Below are 18,854 nucleotides of genomic sequence, written 5' to 3'. Positions count from 1 at the left end.
ATGGGGAGAAGGCAGGAGAATGGGGTTAGGAGGGAGAGACAGATCAACCATGATTGAATGGGCCAAATGGCCTAATTCTACTATTACTTATAACCTAATAAAAACCTGAGAAAGGTCACCCATTCCTTCTCTCCAGAAATGACAATAGACAATAGGTGCAGGAGGAGGCCATTTGGCCCTTCGAGCCTGTACGCACCGCCATTCAATGTGATCATGGCTGATTAAAAGTACCATTAGCAAATTTGCAGATGATACTAAGTTGGGGGGTAGTGTGAATTGTGAGGAAGATGCAATAAGGCTGCAGGGTGACCTGGACAGGTTGTGTGAGTGGGCGGATACATGGCAGATGCAGTTTAATGTAGATAAGTGTGAGGTTATTCACTTTGGAAGTAAGAATAGAAAGGCAGATTATTATCTGAATGGTGTCAAGTTAGGAGGAGGGGGAGTTCAACGAGATCTGGGTGTCCTAGTGCATCAGTCAATGAAAGGAAGCATGCAGGTTCAGCAGGCAGTGAAGAAAGCCAATGGAATGTTGGCCTTCGTAACAAGAGGAGTTGAGTATAGGAGCAAAGAGGTCCTTCTACAGTTGTACCGGGCCCTGGTGAGACCGCACCTGGAGTACTGTGTGCAGTTTTGGTCTCCAAATTTGAGGAAGGATATTCTTGCTATGGAGGGCGTGCAGCGTAGGTTCACTAGATTAATTCCCGGAATGGCGGGACTGTCGTATGTTGAAAGGCTGGAGCGATTGGGCTTGTATACACTGGAATTTAGAAGGATGAGGGGGGGATCTTATTGAAACATATAAGATAATTAGGGGATTGGACACATTAGAGGCAGATAACATGTTCCCAATGTTGGGGGAGTCCAGAACAAGGGGCCACAGTTTGAGAATAAGGGGTAGGCCATTTAGAACGGAGATGAGGAAGAACTTTTTCAGTCAGAGGGTGGTGAAGGTGTGGAATTCTCTGCCTCAGAAGGCAGTGGAGGCCAGTTCGTTGGATGCTTTCAAGAGAGAGCTGGATAGAGCTCTTAAGGATAGCGGAGTGAGGGGGTATGGGGAGAAGGCAGGAACGGGGTACTGATTGATAGTGATCAGCCATGATCGCATTGAATGGCGGTGCTGGCTCGAAGGGCTGAATGGCCTACTCCTGCACCTATTGTCTATTGTCTATTGTCATTCTCAATCAGTACCCCGTTCCTGCCTTCTCCCCATACCCCTGACTCCGCTATCCTTAAGAACTCTATCTAGCTGCCTAAATGCTGCCTGTCTCGCTGAGTTTCTCCAGCTTTTTGTGTCTACCACCAGCAAACCAAATGTCTTTTATTGAGGATTTTCATCAAGTGCAGTTTCTTTTTGATTCTCAAGAAACCAAATGTTACGACCAATGAAGTTGTGATTCTGAATATCCCTCTGCTCTAATCACCAAGCTTGCAGCGGCCCTGGGGCTCTGAGAAAGCCATGATTCAGCAACACATCGCCTTCCCAATGTACCTGGAGAACTGGCAGCTGAAGCCTGATTGTACAGCAATCTTATTTTGGAAGAAGGAAGTAGAAGCAGACTGACTGTATCAGCAGACATTCTGTTGTCAGGGCCAATGTCTCTTTCTGAAGGCAAAGGTTGCCAATTCGTGGATGAATCAAGTCTTTACCCAGCGTCGGGCAATCGATAACCAGAGGGCACAGCTTTAAGGTGGGGGTGAAATAAGTTTAATAGGAACTATTATGAGGGGCAACTTATTCCACACAGAAGGTGGTGGGTGTATGTAACGAACTGCCAGAGGAGGTGATTGAGGCAGGGACTATCACAACGTTTAAAAAACATTTGGACAGGTACATGGATAGGACAGGTTCAGAGGGATGTGGGCCAAACACAGGCAGGTGGGACCAGTATAGATGGGGCATGTTGGTCGGTGTGGGCAAGTTGGGCTGAAGGGCCTGTTTCCACGCTGTATCACTCTATGAATAAGGGAATAATGGAATAGACATGTCTTGTTGATCTTCAGCTGTGAGGAATTTTTTGTCAACCTACAGTCCCGCACGTCCTTGGGATGTGTGAGATCCGGAGCGCCCAGAAAAAACGCAGGCGGTCACAGGGGGAACGTGCAAACTCCACACATAGACAGACAGACAGTCAGCACCCGAGGTCGGGGTTGAACCCGGGTCCCTGGCGCTGCGCCACCCAGGGAATGTGGAAGTCGAGATGTAGACGGCAACACAGGCTCTTTCAATATCGTTTATTCAGCATTCACGCCGTCCCTGCCCGGGCGGGGCAACAGGGGCCAAGATCGACAGCCTCGCTCTGTTGGTGGCAGTTCCCTCCCACCTCCGCACTGCCCCATGGCATGGGGGGGGGGTGTGGGCAAGGGCCCCTCGCATTGCTGGGGTGAGGGGCGATGGAGGGTCCACAACCCCACACTGACTGGGAAGGGGCTGCCCCAGCATGGAATGGAGAGGGGGGGGGGGGGGGAGAGAAGGGAGCAGAGGGGAAGGGGTTTGGGGATGGTGAGGGGAGAGGCAGTGGGTGTACGAGGTCTCTCTGGGGTGGAGGGGGAGGTGGAGGTACGAGGTCTCTCTCAGAGGGAGGGTGGTGAGGGGGAAGGGGCTGTACGAGGTCTCTCTGGGGTGGAGGGGACTGTACGAGGTCTCTCTGGTATGGAGGGTGGTGAGGGGGCAGTAGGGGGCTTGTCCCCGCCAGCCGGCGGCCCGCGTTACGAAGCAGAGTCCGAGGTTTCCGAGCTGTCCTTCACGTCTGTGCTCTCCGTTGCCTCACTGACCTCGCTCACGTCCTTGCTGTCGCCGCTGTCCTCCGCTCCGTCCCGGCCTCTCCCCGTCACCGTGGCCGTGACCGTCACCGCACTCCCCCCGCCACCGACCTCGCCCACGCCGCCACCCCCGCCCGGGCACTTGTCGTCACGGCAGCAGTCAGAGAAGTGGTTGGATCGGTGGTGGGGCCGGTGGTCCAGCGGTCCCAGCGGTCCCAGCGGTCCCAGCGGCGGCGGCCGCAGCAGCAGCAGACGGTCGCGGACATCCGCTTGCTTCCGGAACTGGAGGGCAAGGGGTTAGACTTTAGAGACACAGCGCGGAAACAGGCCCTTCCCCACCGAGTGCACACCGACCAGCGATCCCCGCACACTAGTGTAGAGACACAGCGCGGAAACACAACCCCTTCCCCACCGACCAGCGATCCCCGCACACTAGTGTAGTTTAGAGACACAGCGCGGAAACACAACCCCTTCCCCACCGAGTGCACACCGACCAGCGATCCCCGCACACTAGTGTAGTTTAGAGACACAGCGCGGAAACACAACCCCTTCCCCACCGACCAGCGATCCCCGCACACTAGTCTAGTTTAGAGACACAGCGCGGAAACACAACCCCTTCCCCAACCGAGTGCACACCGACCAGCGATCCCCGCACACTAACACTATCCCGCACTCTCGGGACAATTTATAATTTTTACCGAAGCCAATGAACTTACAAACATAATAATAATAATAATAATAATAATAATAATAATGCATTACATTTGTACAGCGCTTTTCTAAACACTCAAAGACGCTTTACAGGGTTTACTAAAACATAGAAAAAATTTAATAAATAAGTAAACGAACAGAAAAGGAAAAATAAGGTGAGGTGACGGTCAGTGGTTGAAGGCAGTGCTGAACAGGTGAGACTTCAGTGATGTTTTGAATGTGGTGAGTGTGGAGGAGTCTCTGACGGTTTGAGGTAGTGAGTTCCATAGGGTGGGAGCAGCGATGGAGAAAGCCCTGTCCCCCCAGGATCTGAGTTTGGTCCGGATGGGGGGGGACAGGAGGTTGGCAGCAGCAGAGCGGAGGGTGCAGGTGGGAGTGTGTCTGTGGAGGAGGTCAGTCAGGTAGGATGGGGCCAGGTTATGGAGGGCTTTGTAGGTCACTAGTCTAGTTTAGAGACAGCGCGGAAACACAACCCCTTCCCCACCGAGTCCGCACCGACCAGCGATCCCCGCACACTAGTTTAGTGCAGAGATACAGCGCGGAAACACAACCCCTTCCCCACCGAGTCCGTGCCGACCAGCGAACGCCCGCACACTTACACTATCCTGCACACACTCGGGACAAATTACAATTTATACCAAAGCCAATTAACCTACAAAACTGTAAGCCTTTGGAGTGCGGGAGGAAACCGGAGCACTCAAGGAAAACTCAGAGTGTGTCTGTCTGTCTACCCGTGTCTTCGTGTGAGTTTTAGTATTGTTTGTGGTCATGCGTTCTGAGGTACAGTGAAAAGTGCGTCTCCCTATGTGTGTGCGTCTGTGTGTGCGACTCCGTGCGTGTGTGTGTGTCTGAGTTTCTATGTCCATCTGCCTGTGCACGTGTCTGTGAGTGCGCCTCTCTGTGAGTTTTAGTTTGGTTTACTGTCTCCGGTGTACAAAGGGACAGTGAAAAGTGTGTGTTTCCATGTGTGTGTGTGTGTCTGTCTCTCTCTGTGAGTGTGTGTCTCTATGTCTATCTGTGTGTGTGTGTGTGTGTGTGTGTGTGTGTGTCTGCCTGTGTGGTGTTTAAGAATAAGGGGTCGGCCATTTAGGACTGAGATGAGGAAAAACCTTTCCACCCAGAGAGTTGTGAATCTGTGGGATTCTCCGCCACAGAGGGCAGTGGAGGCCGATTCACTAGATGTTTTCAAGAGAGAGTTAGATTTAGCTTTTAGGGCTAACGGAATCAAGGGACACGGGGAAAAAAGCAGGAATGGGGTACTGATTGTGGATGATCAGCCGTGATCATCTTGAATGGCTCGAAGGGCCGAATGGCCTACTCCTGCACTTATTTTCTATGTTTGCATGTTCTCCCTGCGACCGTGTGTGTTCGTGTGTGTGTACGTGTGTGTATGTGAGTGCGTGAGTGTGTGTGTGTGTGCGTGCGTGTGAGTGTGTGTGAGAGTGTGCGTATGTGAGAGTGTGTGTGTGTGTGTGAGAGTATGCGTGTGTGAGTGTGCGTGTGTGTGTCCCACCCCTGGATGCTCCGGTTTCCCACCCAGGTGCGGGTGATGTGTGGGGTCAGGGGGTTCCTTCCTGGTGTGTAGTTGGGGGGGATTGATGGGAGAGACTCCGTACCCAGAGCAGGCACTGTGTGAGACAGACAAACCTCGTCGGCCATCAGCGTCAGGTCCCTCTTCATGGCGTAGGCGTCCTCCCCGTCTGCGTAGTACTTGGGCTCCACCTCACTGATTCTGTGGAGGGAGAGGGAGGGGGTCAGGGCTCACTCCTGCCTCAGGCAGAACCACTGATGCCTGGCAATGAGCAGTGGTCCCGGCGCACCGCGGACGGCCTGCAGGGGGAGCTGGAGAGCTGGGCCGTGCCCGGTGGACGCGGCCTGCAGGGGGAGCTGGCGAGCGGCGGCGACGAGACGAGAGGCTCGAGGGGCGCAGAAGGTGGATGGGCGAGGGGAGGAGAGGGACGTGGGTTTGCGGGTCGACCAAGGACGGCGATGGCTGGAGGCCCTGCAGCAGCCTGGGGCCCTCCTGGAATGGGCACTGCTCGTAACACCGAGAGCGTGGACTGGACTGGGAAAATGGTGGCTAAACATGGCACTCGTTTGTTCACTTGCAGGCTCAGCTAACCATTTCTAATCGGGGACGTGCTTTGGTGAGGCAATACTTCACCGGACTGTTTGTAAGAATAGAATTTCACTGTGCGCCTGCACTTGGCAGGTGTGACAATAACGCAGCATTGACAGGGAGCAGGGAAGGATGGACATAGTTGGAAATGGTCTGATGTAAGATCGCAGAGGCTGGAGTCACAGAGGCAGGGAGGAACGAGGGGGTAGTCAGACGACACTCACTGGAAATTCAGCGTGTTCGAGTAGAGGTGCAGAGCGGCTCGATTGCTGCAAGGAAGGAAAGACGGGGTTAATGTACCATCACGACGCATTAGACCTTACTTCAAAAGACACGGCACGGAAACAGGCCCACTGAGTCCATGCCCACCAATGATCGCCCCGTACACTAGCCTACGCACACTAGGGACAATTTGTTTTTGCAATTTACCAAAGCCAATTAACCTACAAACTTGTACGTCTTTGGAGTGTGGGAGGAAACCGGAGCACCCGGAGAAAACCCACGCAGGTCACGGGGAGAACGTACAAACTCCATACTGACCGCACCCATAGTCAGGAAGGAACCCGGGTCTCTGGCGTTGTGAGGCAGCATCTCTACCGCTGGGTGATATCGCCTCTGGTGAGATGTTTAAAATTGCACGCAGGGGAGAAAAACAACTCTCCTTACACTCACTCGCAACCCCTCACCCTCTGACCCACTGCCAGGGCCACTCTCAGGTACAGAAGCTGGGACGGCATCTTGCAGTTTAACAAGACGCTGGTGATACTCCATTTGGAGTATTGTGTTCAGTTTTGATCATAGGATGTCGTTAAGCTGGAAAGAGTGCTTAGAAATACGAGGACATAGCCAGGACTTGAAGGCCTGAGCTGCAGGGAGAGGTTGGGCAGGGAGAGGTGGTTTATTCTTTGGAGCACAGGAGGCTGAGGGGTGATCTTATAGAGGTGTGTAAAAGGAGGGGGATAGATAAGGTGAATGAGCAGTTTTTTACCCAGAGTAGGGGAATCAAGAACCAAAGGACACAGGTTACTGGTGAGGAGGGAAAGATTTAGTAGGAACCTGAGGGGCAACTTTTTCACACAGAGGGTGTTACCCCAATCACTCCCTCTCCCATCAGGCAAGTGTGAAAACGCACACCTCCAGATTCAGGGACAGTCTCTTCCCAGCTGTTATTAGGCAACTGAACCGTCATTTCACCAATTAAGAGTGAAGTTCTGACCTCCCATCTACTTCACTGCAGACCAAACTATCTATAATTGGACTTTATCATCCCACTAAATGCTGCACCCTTTCTTTGCACTGTGGTTTGCATGTGGTCTTTTTTCATGACTGGAAAACACGCACATGGGCGGCACATTGGCGCAGCGGTAGTGCTACTGCCTTAGTCGCACCAGAGACCTGGGTTCAAACCTAACTATGGGTGCTGTCTGTGCGGAGTTTGCACGTTCTCCTTGTGACCGCGTGGGTTTCCTCTGGGTGCTCGTTTCCTCCTACATACAAAGATGCACAGGTTTGTAGGTGAATTGGCTTCTGTATAATTGTCCCAGGTGTGTAGCATGGAACTAAACCTAAAGAGATAAAACTAAAACTAGAGTTAAAAACGAAACAAGTTTTCCACAGTGTCTCAGTGACACACAGGCTGTGGGGCCTGGCAGTGGGGCCTGGCAGTAGGGCCTAGCAGTGGGCAGTAGGGCCTGGCAGTGGGCAGTGGGGCCTGGCAGTGGGCAGTGGGGCCTGGCAGTGGGCAGTGGGGCCTGGCAGTGGGCAGTGGGGCCTGGCAGTGGGCAGTGGGGCCTGGCAGTGGGGTCTGGCAGTGGGCAGTGGGGCCTGGCAGTGGGCAGTGGGGCCTGGCAGTGGGCAGTGGGGTCTGGCAGTGGGGCCTGGCAGTGGGCCGTGGGGCCTGGCAGTGGGCAGTGGGGCCTGGCAGTGGGCAGTGGGGCCTGGCAGTGGGCAGTGGGGCCTGGCAGTGGGCAGTGGGGCCTGGCAGTGGGCAGTGGGGCCTGGCAGTGGGCAGTGGGGTCTGGCAGTGGGCAGTGGGGCCTGGCAGTGGGGCCTGGCAGTGGGGCCTGGCAGTGGGCAGTGGGGCCTGGCAGTGGGGCCTGGCAGTGGGCAGTGAGAGACGGCGGGCGGTACCTCTTCCTCACGTGCAGGGACACATATCGGGCGTTGAAGTTCTCGATCATGGCTCGGGACGCCTGGTCCATCAACTTCTGGGCCAGACCGAGACGCCGGTGGGACCTCTTCACCGCCTGCAGAAGGCGTGGACAAGAGAGAGAGAGAGAGAGAGAGCACATCAGCGTCAGAGTGGAGAACACCCTTCGTAAGACTGTGTGTAGAACAACCGCACCCCCCCTCACCCCTGAGAGTTACAGTTCAGTTTATTGTCACGTGTACCGAGGTACAGTGAAACGCTTTTGTTGCGTGCTAACCAGTCAGCGGAAAGACTGTACATGATTACAATCGAGCCGCCCACAGTGTACGGATACATGATAAGGGAATAACGTTTAGTGCAAGGTAAAGCCAGCAAAGTCCAATCAAGGATAGTCCGAGGGTCACCAAAGTGGTAGATAGTAGTTCAGCACCGCTCTCTAGTTGGTGAGAGGACAGTTCAGGTGCCTGATAACAGCCGGGAAGAAACTGTCCGAATCTGGAGGTGTGCGTCTCCACACTTCTGTACCTCTTGCCCGATGGGAGAAGAGGGAGTGACTGGGGTGAGACTGGTCCTTGATTCTGCTGCTGGCCTTGCCGAAGCAGCAAGAAGTGTGCATGGAGGCGATGGAAGGGAGGTTGGTTTGTTTGTGCGTGCGTGATGGTCTGGGCTGCTGGCCTTGCCGAGGCAGCGTGAGATGTAGATGGAGTCGATGGAAGGGTAGTTGGTTTGTGTGTGTGTGATGGTCTGGGCTGCTGGCCTTGCCGAGGCAGCGTGAGGTGTAGATGGAGTCAATGGAAGGGAGGTTGGTTTGTGTGACTGATGGTCTGGGCTGCTGGCCTTGCCGAGGCAGCGTGAGGTGTGGATGGAGTCAATGGAAGGGAGGTTAGTTTGTGTGTGTGATGGTCTGGGCTGCGTCTGGCTTCTCAATGCGAGCAAGGTCCAGTCACAGCATACAGACGAGCCAGCCAGCCAGGGAAATCTTCACGCAGCTACCTCTACCCGGAACCCACGCACAAACACCACCGTGGCAGGTTAGATCGAATGATACAGCATGGAAACAGGCCCTTCGGCCCTCCATCCATGCTCACCATCGATCACCCGTTCACGTTAGTTTTACGTACTCCCGCTTTCTCACCCACTCCCTACACTCTAGGGTGCAATTTTACAGAGGCCCAGTTAACCTACAAACCCACACGTCTTTGTGATGTGGGAGGAAACCGGAGCACCCGGAGAAAACCCACGCAGCCACTGGGAGAAGGTGCAAACTCCACACACAGACAGAGTCCGTGGTCGGGATTGAACCCAGGTCTCCGGCGCTGTGAGGCAGCACCTCTACCAGACCAAAAACGTATCCTTTCTCAGCCATGCCAGGGGAGGGAGGGGGAAACCGTTTGCTAAGAGGGAGAGGAGGGATGGTTTGGCTGCAGCAGAGAGAAGACCTTGTGGCCCTGTGGTTCCACGCTGAGCCAGCGGAGGGCAGGAGTGATCTGCCTGTACTCCATCTGCCCACAGGGAGCTAATTGGGCTCCATTCTCTCCCTCGGTTAGAGCTCAGAGCACAGCAGTAGAGTTGCTGCCTCTCAGCACCAGAGACCCAGGTTTGATCCTGACTTTGGAGTTTGTAGCTTCTCTCTGTGATCCCGTGCGATCCCTCCCGGTGCTCTGATTTCCTTCCAAACTCTAAAGTTGTGCAGAGTTTCAGGTTAATTGGCTTTAGTAACAATTGTAAATCGCCCTTTGTGTGTAGGAGAGCTAACGTGAATGGGTGATCGCTGGTCAGCACGGACTCAGTGTGCCAAGGGGCCTGTTTCCACGATGTATCTCTAAAGTTAACTAGTGTGTGAACAGGTGATGTGTACGAAGGAACTGCAGATGCTGGTTTAAACCAAAGATAGACACAATTAGACAATAGACAATAGGTGCAGGAGGAGGCCATTCGGCCCTTCGAGCCTGTACGCACCACCATTCAATGTGATCATGGCTGATCATTCTCAATCAGTACCCCGTTCCTGCCTTCTCCCCATACCCCCTGACTCCGCTATCCTTAAGAGCTCTATCCAGCTCTCTCTTGAATGCATTCAGAGAATTGGCCTCCACTGCCTTCTGAGGCAGAGAATTCCACAGATTCACAACTCTCTGACTGAAAAAGTTTTTCCTCATCTCAGTTCTAAATGGCCTACCCCTTATTCTTAAACTGTGGCCCCTGGTTCTGGACTCCCCCAACATTGGGAACATGTTTCCTGCCTCTAACGTGTCCAACCCCTTAATAATCTTATATGTTTCGATAAGATCTCCTCTCATCCTTCTAAATTCCAGTGTATACAAGCCTAGTCGCTCCAGTCTTTCAACATATGATAGTCCCGCCATTCCGGGAATTAACCTAGTAAACCTACGCTGCACGCAAGAATATCCTTCCTCAAATTTGGAGACCAAAACTGCACACAGTACTCTAGGTGCGGTCTCACTAGGACCCTGTACAACTGCAGAATGACCTCTTTGCTCTTAGCGGTCAGTGTACTTAAACAACTGCAGATGCTGGTTTAAATCTAAGGTAGGCACAAAATGCTGGAGTAACTCAGCGGGTCAGGCAGCATCTCTGGAGAGAAGGAATGGGTGACGTTTCGGGTCGGGACTGAAGAAGGGTCTCGACCCGTAATGTCACCCATTCCTTCTCTCCAGCAATGCTGCGCGTCCTGCTGTGTTACTCCAGCATTTTGTACCTACCTTGGATTTAAACCAGCATCTGCAGTTGTTTTTGTACACTGACCGCTCTTGTCAGGTGGGGCCTGAAAGCTTGCTACGGGCCAGCCCACCCCCTCCCCGGACATCGGGACCCACCCAGAACCCGTCACCCCTTCCCCGGCCTCGTACCAGAGAGGTGATGTGTCCATGAGGGACGTCGTCCGGGTCTTCCTCCCTGGAAGGGAAGAAAACAGAGAGAAAAGGGGATGGAGAGGGAGATCAGCAAGGGGCCCGCGCTCACCGTTGAACCACCTCCTGGATGGGTCCCGCCCCGCCGCCCCCCCCTCACCACGGCAACAAGCAGTGCAGACAAATGGACTGCACATGCTGCTCAGTAGCTCTTAGGGCTAATGGAATCAAGGGATATGGGTGTAGGAAAATAACTGCAGAAGCTGGGATAAATCAAAGGTATCACAAAACGCTGGAGTAACTCAGTGGGTCAGGCAGCATCTCTGGAGAGAAGGAATGGGTGACGTTTCGGGTCGAGACCCTTCTTCAGACAGGATATGGGTGTGTGGAACGAGTTGCCAGAGGAGGTAGTTGAGGCTGGGATTATCCCAACATTTAAGAAACAGACAGGTACATGGATAGGACAGGTTTGGAGAGATATGGACCAAGCGCGGGCAGGTGGGACTAGTGTAGCTGGGACATGTTGGGCGGCGTGGGCAGGTTGGGCTGAAGAACCTGTTTCCACACTGTGTCACTCTGTGACTAGTGTAGCTGGGACATGTTGGGCGGTGTGGGCAAGTTGGGCTGAAGGGCCTGTTTCCGTGCTGTATCACTCTGTGACTCTAGTGTAACTGGGACATGTTGGGCGGTGTGGGCAAGTTGGGCTGAAGGGCCTGTTTCCACAGTGTATCTCTAAAACTGCAACGAGATGATGCCTGGCCGTTGGGTGCTGGAGTAACTCAGCGAGCACTTTCTGTGACTTTAATCTCTAAACCTGCTGGTCACGGACGCCACAATCGATCCGAGTTGCCAGTGTAAACCCAACACTTTATCAGGACCTTCACTGCACTCAAGTGGAATGCCAGTCTGTGGATCAAGATTGGGAAGCAGATCAAGGGGGGGAGGGCAGGAGAGAGGATCCCTGGGCAGGGAGTCGGTTGGCTCCACTCACTCACTCACATTTTAGCCAGAACGTAACCCACGATCTTCCCATTCTCGTCCTCAGCAATGTAGGAGAGCTGGAAAGAGACAAGAGAGCGATTAGCGTGCGGCATCTTAAACCGTGCGGCTTGCTGTGCGATGTTCCATCACTCTCGCCACTTAGACACCTCCCACATGGCCAGCAGCTACTCATGGAGGTTACACAGATGAGGGGAAAATCTCATAGAAACCTACCAAATAATGAAAGGCCTGGATAGAGCAAGCCTCCAAATAGGCTCCCAACTATATAACAGGAATTTAGAAGGATGACAGGGGATCTTGAAAGATTGGAGCGACTACTTGTATACACTGGAATTTAGAAGGATGAGAGATCTTATCGAGAGATTATTAAGGGGTTGGACACGTTAGAGGCAGGAAACATGTTCCCAATGTTGGGGGAGTCCAGAACAAGGGGCCACAGTTTAAGAATAAGGGGTAGGCCATTTAGAACGGAGATGAGGAAAAACTTTTTCAGTCAGAGAGTTGTGAATCTGTGGAATTCTCTGGCTCAGAAGGCAGTGGAGGCCAATTCTCTGAATGCATTCAAGAGAGAGCTGGATAGAGCTCTTAAGGATAGCGGAGTCAGGGGGTATGGGGAGAAGGCAGGAACGGGGTACTGATTGAGAATGATCAGCCATGATCACATTGAATGGTGGTGCTGTCTATTGTCTATCTTATGGAAACATATACAATTCTTAAAGGATTGGACAGGCTAGATGCAGGAAAATTGTTCCCGATGTTGGGGGAGTCCAGAACCAGGGGGTCACAGTTTAAGAATAAGGGGTCGGCCATTTAGGACTGAGATGAGGAAAATCTTTTTCACCCAGAGAGTTGTGAATCTGTGGGATTCTCTGCCACATAAGGCAGTGGAGGCCGATTCACTGGATGTTTTCAAGAGAGTTAGATTTTGCCCATAGGGCTAACAGAATCAAGGGATATGGGGGGGAAAAGCAGGAATGGGGTCCAGATTCTGGATGATCAGCCATGATCATATTGAATGGCGGTGCTTACTCGAAGGGCCGAATGGCCTACTGCACCTATTTTCTATATAGATTTGGGGACATTATTTTTGACTTTGCACTGTTATTTTCTATCTATTTGCTTGCTTGTTTGTTGTTTTTATGTAGTTATTAGTTTTTCAGTTTTTCTATATGTAACTTTTTTGGGTTGTTTATGATGGATTATTTTACCCTCCTCTGCACCCTCTCCAAAGCCTCCACATGCTTCCTGTAATGGGGCGACCAGGACTGCATGCAGTGCTCCATATGAAGCCGGTGCTCTGTAACCTGCCCCTTCACCGTTCCTTCCCTCCTTGACCCTGCCCTGGTAGTGTCGTGGAGCGGGTGAACCTTACCTGGGGCCACTACTGGCCACACCTTCCCATCCCCTCCCCTTTCTACGTTCCGCAGAGACCGTTCCCTCCGTAACTAGGGACCCCATTACTGGCCACATCTTCCCTTCCCCTCCCCTTTCTGCGTTCCGCAGAGACTGTTCCCTCCGTAACTCCCTGGTCCACTCGTCCCTCCCTACCCAAACCACCCCATCCCCGGGCACTTTCCCCTGCAACCGCATCTCAGGAGATGCAACACCTGTCCCTTTACCTTCCCCCTCAACTCCATCCAAGGACCCAAACAGTCTTTCCAGGTGAGACAGAGGTTCACCTGCACCTCCTCCAACCTCATCTATTGTATCCGCTGCTCTAGATGTCAACTTCTTTACATCGGCGAAACCAAATGCAGGCTCGCCGATCGTTTGCCTCAACACCTTCGCTCAGTCCGCCTTAACCAACCTGATCTCCCGGTGGCTGAGCACTTCAACTCCCCCTCCCACTCCCAGTCTGACCTTTCTGTCTTGGGCCTCCTCCAGTGCCATAGTGAGGCCCACCGGAAATTGGAGCCCAGCAGTATGAACATTGACTTCTCCAACTTTAGATAGTTCCTCTGTCCCTCTCTTCCCCTCCCCCTTCCCAGTTCTCCCTTTATCTTCCTGTCTCCACCTATATCCTTCCTGTGTCCCGCCCCTCTGACATCAGTCTGAAGAAGGGTCTCGACCCGAAACGTCACCCATTCCTTCTCTCCTGAGATGCTGCCTGACCTGCTGAGTTAATCTAGCATTTTGTGAAATAAATACCTTCGATTTGTACCAGCATCTGCAGTTATTTTCTTACATTACCTGGGGCCAGGACAAGCCGTGGTAGAAGTAATACTTCATCTGGTAGTTTTCCGGCAAACACAGCAGGTTGCAGTGCTGCATGTTCATCAGGTCTTCCGGCTGCAAACAGAACAGAGAGAACATGGAACCCAGGACAGTCCAGCACAGGAACAGAACTCCAGTCCACCTCCTTCAACCTCATCCACCTCTTCCAGGTGTGGACTCCTGTATATCGGCGAGACCAAGCGCAGGCTTGGCGATCGTTTCACTGAACACCTCCGCTCAGTCCGCCTCGGTCTACGCACTCTCCCGGTTGCTCAACACTTTACCTCCCCCTCCCATTCCCACACTGACCTATCTGTCCTGGGCCTCCTCCAGTGCCATAGTGAGGCCCAGCGCAAATTGGAGGAACAGCACCTCATATTTCGCTTGGGCAGCTTACACCCTAGCGGTATACATCTTGATTTCTCTAACTTCAAGTAACCCTTGCTTTCCCTCTCTCCGTTCCTACCCCACCCTCGTTCTCCAACTAGTTTCAATGTCCTTCTGATTAATATTACTCCTTGTCATCTTCTCCTCAGCTAACAATGTACCAGTCTACATTTTCTTATCATTGTCTGCTTTGATCTGATTGTGGGGGATAGGGGGAGAGAAAAATTCTTCAGTCCGAAGAAGGGTCTCAACCCGAAAGGTCACCCATTCCTTCTCTCCAGAGATGCTGCCTGTCCCGCTGAGTTACTCCAGCATTTTGTGTCTACGTTGATTTAAACCATCAACTGCAGTTCTTATAAGAAGATAACTGCAGATTCTGGTACAAATCGAAGGTATTTATTCGCAAAATGCTGGAGTAACTCAGCAGGTCAGGCAGTATCTCGGGAGAGAAGGAATGGGTGACGTTTCAGGTCGAGACCCTTCTTCAGACTGCAGTTCTTTCCAACACAGAGAAAAATTAACTGCAGGGCCACACAGCAGTGTGTGTAAGGGAGGATATTTAGTGGTGGGGAATAGTTTCTTTAATTTAAACACAGCTTCTACGCTGGGAGCTGTGAAGGGAAGGCAGCTCTGTGTGGAGTCAGGGGTTAAATCTCCATCCGTCAGGAAGGATTAGCAACAATCTAACTGCATTATGCGTCAGCCTCTTTGCTAATCTGCCGGCTCCGGGAGACTGGGGTCAGGGTGCCAGGGTTGCAAAGATCAGCACCGGGTGCGAATAACACCTCCCTCATCTCTCGGCTGTCCGCTCTCATCACACAGCCCTGCCACGACTGGCCAGGAGTGGCCAAAACTCCTGCCGTCCATGTTCCTGCAGTGACCACACTCATCACCGCCTCACTCAGCTGTCACTACCCCATCCCCACACGCCGCAGTAGAGTTGCTGCCTCTCAACGCCAGAGACTCAGGTCCGATCCTAACTACGGGTGCTGCCTGTGCAGAGTTTATATCTGTAACCGCGTGGGCTTTCTCTGGGTGCTCCGGTTTCCTCCAAGACCCCAAAATGTGCGAGTTTGTAGGTTAACTGGCCCATTGTAAATTGCTCTGAGTGTGTAGGATGTGAAAGTGGGACACCGTGTCCTCAGTCTGAAGAAGGGTTCCGATACGAAACGTCACCTATCCATGTTCTCCACAGATGCTGCCTGACCCGCTGAGTTACTCCAGCACTCTGTGAAACGTCACGTATCCATGTTCTCCACAGATGCTGCCTGACTCGCTGAGTTACTCCAGCACTCTGTGAAACGTCACCTATCCATGTTCTCCACAGATGCTGCCTGACCCACTGAGTTACTCCAGCACTCTGTGAAACGTCACCTATACATGTTCTCCACAGATGCTGCCTGACCCGCTAAGTTACTCCAGTACTCTGTGAAACGTCACCTATCCATGTTCTCCACAGATGCTGCCCGTCCCGCTGGGTTACTCCAGCACTCTGTGAAACGTCACCTATCCATGTTCTCCACAGATGCTGCCTGACCCGCTGAGTTACCCGTTCATGTATTGTAGAGAGAGGTTGGGCAGGTTTGGACTTTAAATAGGATAAAGAATTTAGGACTTTAGCGCAGGAGGATCAGGGGTGATCTTATAGTGGTGTGTAGAATTGTGAGAGGAACAGATTGGGTGAATGCAGAGTAGGGGACCAAGAACCAGAGGACATAGGTTTAAGATGAGAGTGGAAAGGTCTAATAGGAACCCGAGGGGCAACTTTTTCACACAGAGGGTGGTGGGTGTATGGAACAAGCTGCCAGAGGAGGTAGTTAAGGCGGGGACTATCGCAACGTTTAAGAACAATTTGGACAGGTATGTTTAGGAAGGTACTGCAGATGCTGGTTTACACCAAAGATAATCAGAAAATTCTGGAGTAAGGGGAAAGGGAGACAGAGATAAGGAAGTGTAAGGTGTGAAAACGAGACATCAAAAGAGATGTGATCAAGGAAAATGTAGAATAGATCATTGTTAGCTAGGAGAAGCTCACAACAAAACAAACTTATAATCAGCGGGACAGTCAGACGGGTCGGAGAAATAAGTGGGTGGGACAGGTTTGGAGGGATATGGTCTAAATGCAGGCAGGTGAAACATGTTGGTTGGCGTAGGCTGTGTGACTGATGTGGATGGGCCAGCAGGGATGGGATGGGCCAAAGGGCATTTCCAGACAGTGTGACTGGTGTAAATGGGCCAGCAACAGCAGCATGGGCCAAAGGGTCTCTTTCCACATTGTGTGCATGGGACGTGTGGGCCAGCAGGTCCTGTTTCCACGCTGTATGACCGTGTGGATTGGCTGAAGGGCCAGTTTCCTCGCCCTGTGACTGTTGCAGATGGGCTAGCAGTGGGTGAGATAGACTGAAGGGCCTATCTCCACAGCAGTGTGACCGGTGAAAATGGGTGCGAGTGGGCCAGCAGGGGTCAGGATGGGCTGAAGGGCCAGTTTCCTCGTTGTGTAGACAATAGACAATAGATGTAGGAGGCCATTCGAGCCAGCACCACCATTCAATGTGATCATGGCTGATCATTCTCAATCAGCACCCCATTCCTGCCTTCTCCCCATACCCCCTGCCTCTGCTATCCTTAAGAGCTCTATCTAGCTCTCTCTTGAATGCATTCAGAGAATTGGCCTCCACTGCCTTCTGAGGCAGAGAATTCCACAGATTCCCAACTCTTTGACTGGAAAAGTTTTTCCTCATCTCCGTTCTAAATGACCGACCCCTCATTCTTAAACTGTGGCCCCTGGTTCTGGACTCCCCCAACATTGGGAACATGTTTCCTGCCTCTAACGTGTCCAACCCCTTAATAATCTTATACGTTTCGATCAGATCCCCTCTCATCCTTCTAAATTCCAGTGTACACAAGCCTAGTCGCTCCAGTCTTTCAACATACGACAGTCCCGCCATTCCGGGAATTAACCTAGTAAACCTACGCTGCACGCCCTCAATAGCAAGAATATCCTTCCTCAAATTTGGAGACCAAAACTGCACACAGTACTCCAGGTGCGGTCTCACTAGGGCCCTGTACAACTGCAGAAGGACCTCTTTGCTCCTATACTCAACTCCTCTTGTTATGAAGGCCAACATGCAATTGGCTTTCTTCACTGCCTGCTGTACCTGCATGCTTCCTTTCAGTGACTGATGCACTAGGACACCCAGATCTCGTTGTATGTCCCCGTTTCCTAACTTGACACCATTCAGATAATACTCTGCCTTCCTATTCTTACCACCAAAGTGGATAAACTCACACTTATCCACATAACCGGTGTGGATGGGGCTAGCAGGGGGCGGGGTGGGCTGAAGGGCCAGTTTCCTCATTGTGTGTGCATGGGGCTAGCAGGGGGCGGGATGGGCCGAAAGGCCAGTTTCCTCATTGTGTTTGGGGCTAGCAGGTGCAGAATGGGCTGAAGGGCCAGTTTCTTCATTGTGTATGGGGCTAGCAAGGGACGGGATGGGCTGATGGGCCAGTTTCCCCTGTGTATGGGGCTAGCAAGGGGCGGGATGGGCTGAAGGGCCAGTTTCCTCATTGTGTATGGGGCTAGCAGGGGGCGGGATGGGCAAGTTTCCTAGCTGTGTATGGGGCTGGCAGGGGGCGGGATGGGCTGAAGGGCCAGTTTCCTCATTGTGTGTGGGGCTAGCGGATGGGCGGGATGGGCTGAAGGGCCAGTTTCCTCATTGTGTATGGGGGGCTAGTAGGAGCGGGATGGGCTGAAGGGCCAATTTCCTCATTGTGTATGGGGGGCTAGTAGGAGCGGGATGGGCTGAAGGGCCTCCTCGGACCCGCCCAGGACAGCGGGTGAGGGGCGGGCCCGGCCTCCACACGCGGCCGCCCGGCATCTCCTCTCTCTGATCGGACCTGCGGGCTCCGGAGCCGCATCCCTTCCCTCCACAGCAACCCTCCCTCCTCCTCGCCGCCGCCATCGCTATCGCTATCGCTATCGCTCTCACCCGGGCGTTGCGGATGTTCATGGCGGCGACCGTTCGCTCCTTCTCGCTCTCGCGCTCCCGCTCCTCCAACCGCCGTCTCGGCACCACGTGACCCTCCCCCCCCCACCCGTCGTCGCCTCCACAACCCGCCCCCTCCCCGAGCGACAGCCCACTCCACCTATCACATGGCGGCTACCACTATCCCCCAGCGCCCATTGGATCCCCGTTGACACCAGAACCCGCCCCCTTCCCGAGCGACAGCCCACTCCTCCTATCACATAGCGGCTATCATGATCCGCCCCCTCCCCAGTTGACACCAGAACCTGCCCCCATTTCTAACTGACAAACGCGTAAACCACTTATAAGGGTGGGAGTACCACAAGCCCGCCCCTTCTCCCGGATTTCATTGGCTGCCCGCTAGCATTGACAGGCGAGTGAACCTATCATGTGGAGACACGATGATCCCGCCCTCGCTGCCTGCACCCGCCCCGCTTTGGTGACAGACGTTTCCAACAATCACCACGCAAGTAGGATGATCCCGCCCCTTCTCCAGACCCCCATTGGCTCCCCGCTGACGCTTGAACCCACCCCCCACTGCTGTGACAGGCGGATCGACCTTTCACAACGTCGTACGATGATCCCGCCCTTTCACCCGGCTCTCATTGGCTCCT

The 18,854-nt window shown here is 53.1% G+C and overlaps 1 protein-coding gene across 2 annotated transcripts; it reads right to left on the bottom strand.

The window, feature by feature from the left end:
• Positions 1-2,226: 2,226 nt before the first annotated feature.
• On the bottom strand, positions 2,227-18,291 carry naa10 (N-alpha-acetyltransferase 10, NatA catalytic subuni). 2 transcript variants are annotated; one of them, XM_078430101.1, is made up of 8 exons: positions 18,205-18,291; positions 13,805-13,903; positions 11,612-11,670; positions 10,613-10,658; positions 7,724-7,839; positions 5,818-5,862; positions 5,122-5,206; positions 2,227-3,045 (listed from the first exon to the last, which is right to left on the bottom strand). In XM_078430101.1, exons 1-8 carry the CDS (start codon positions 18,223-18,225, stop codon positions 2,710-2,712), a joined length of 807 nt encoding a protein of 268 aa, XP_078286227.1. In that variant the 5' UTR covers positions 18,226-18,291; the 3' UTR covers positions 2,227-2,709. The 2 variants fall into 2 exon arrangements, with proteins under 2 accessions (XP_078286227.1, XP_078286228.1); XM_078430102.1 differs by having other exon boundaries at positions 2,782-3,045; positions 5,091-5,206.
• Between the last annotated feature and the right edge of the window lie 563 nt (positions 18,292-18,854).

This window comes from Rhinoraja longicauda, chromosome 39, assembly GCF_053455715.1.
Source record: "Rhinoraja longicauda isolate Sanriku21f chromosome 39, sRhiLon1.1, whole genome shotgun sequence".
Lineage (NCBI taxonomy): Eukaryota > Metazoa > Chordata > Chondrichthyes > Rajiformes > Arhynchobatidae > Rhinoraja > Rhinoraja longicauda.
This window is presented reverse-complemented; position numbering and strand designations above follow the sequence as displayed.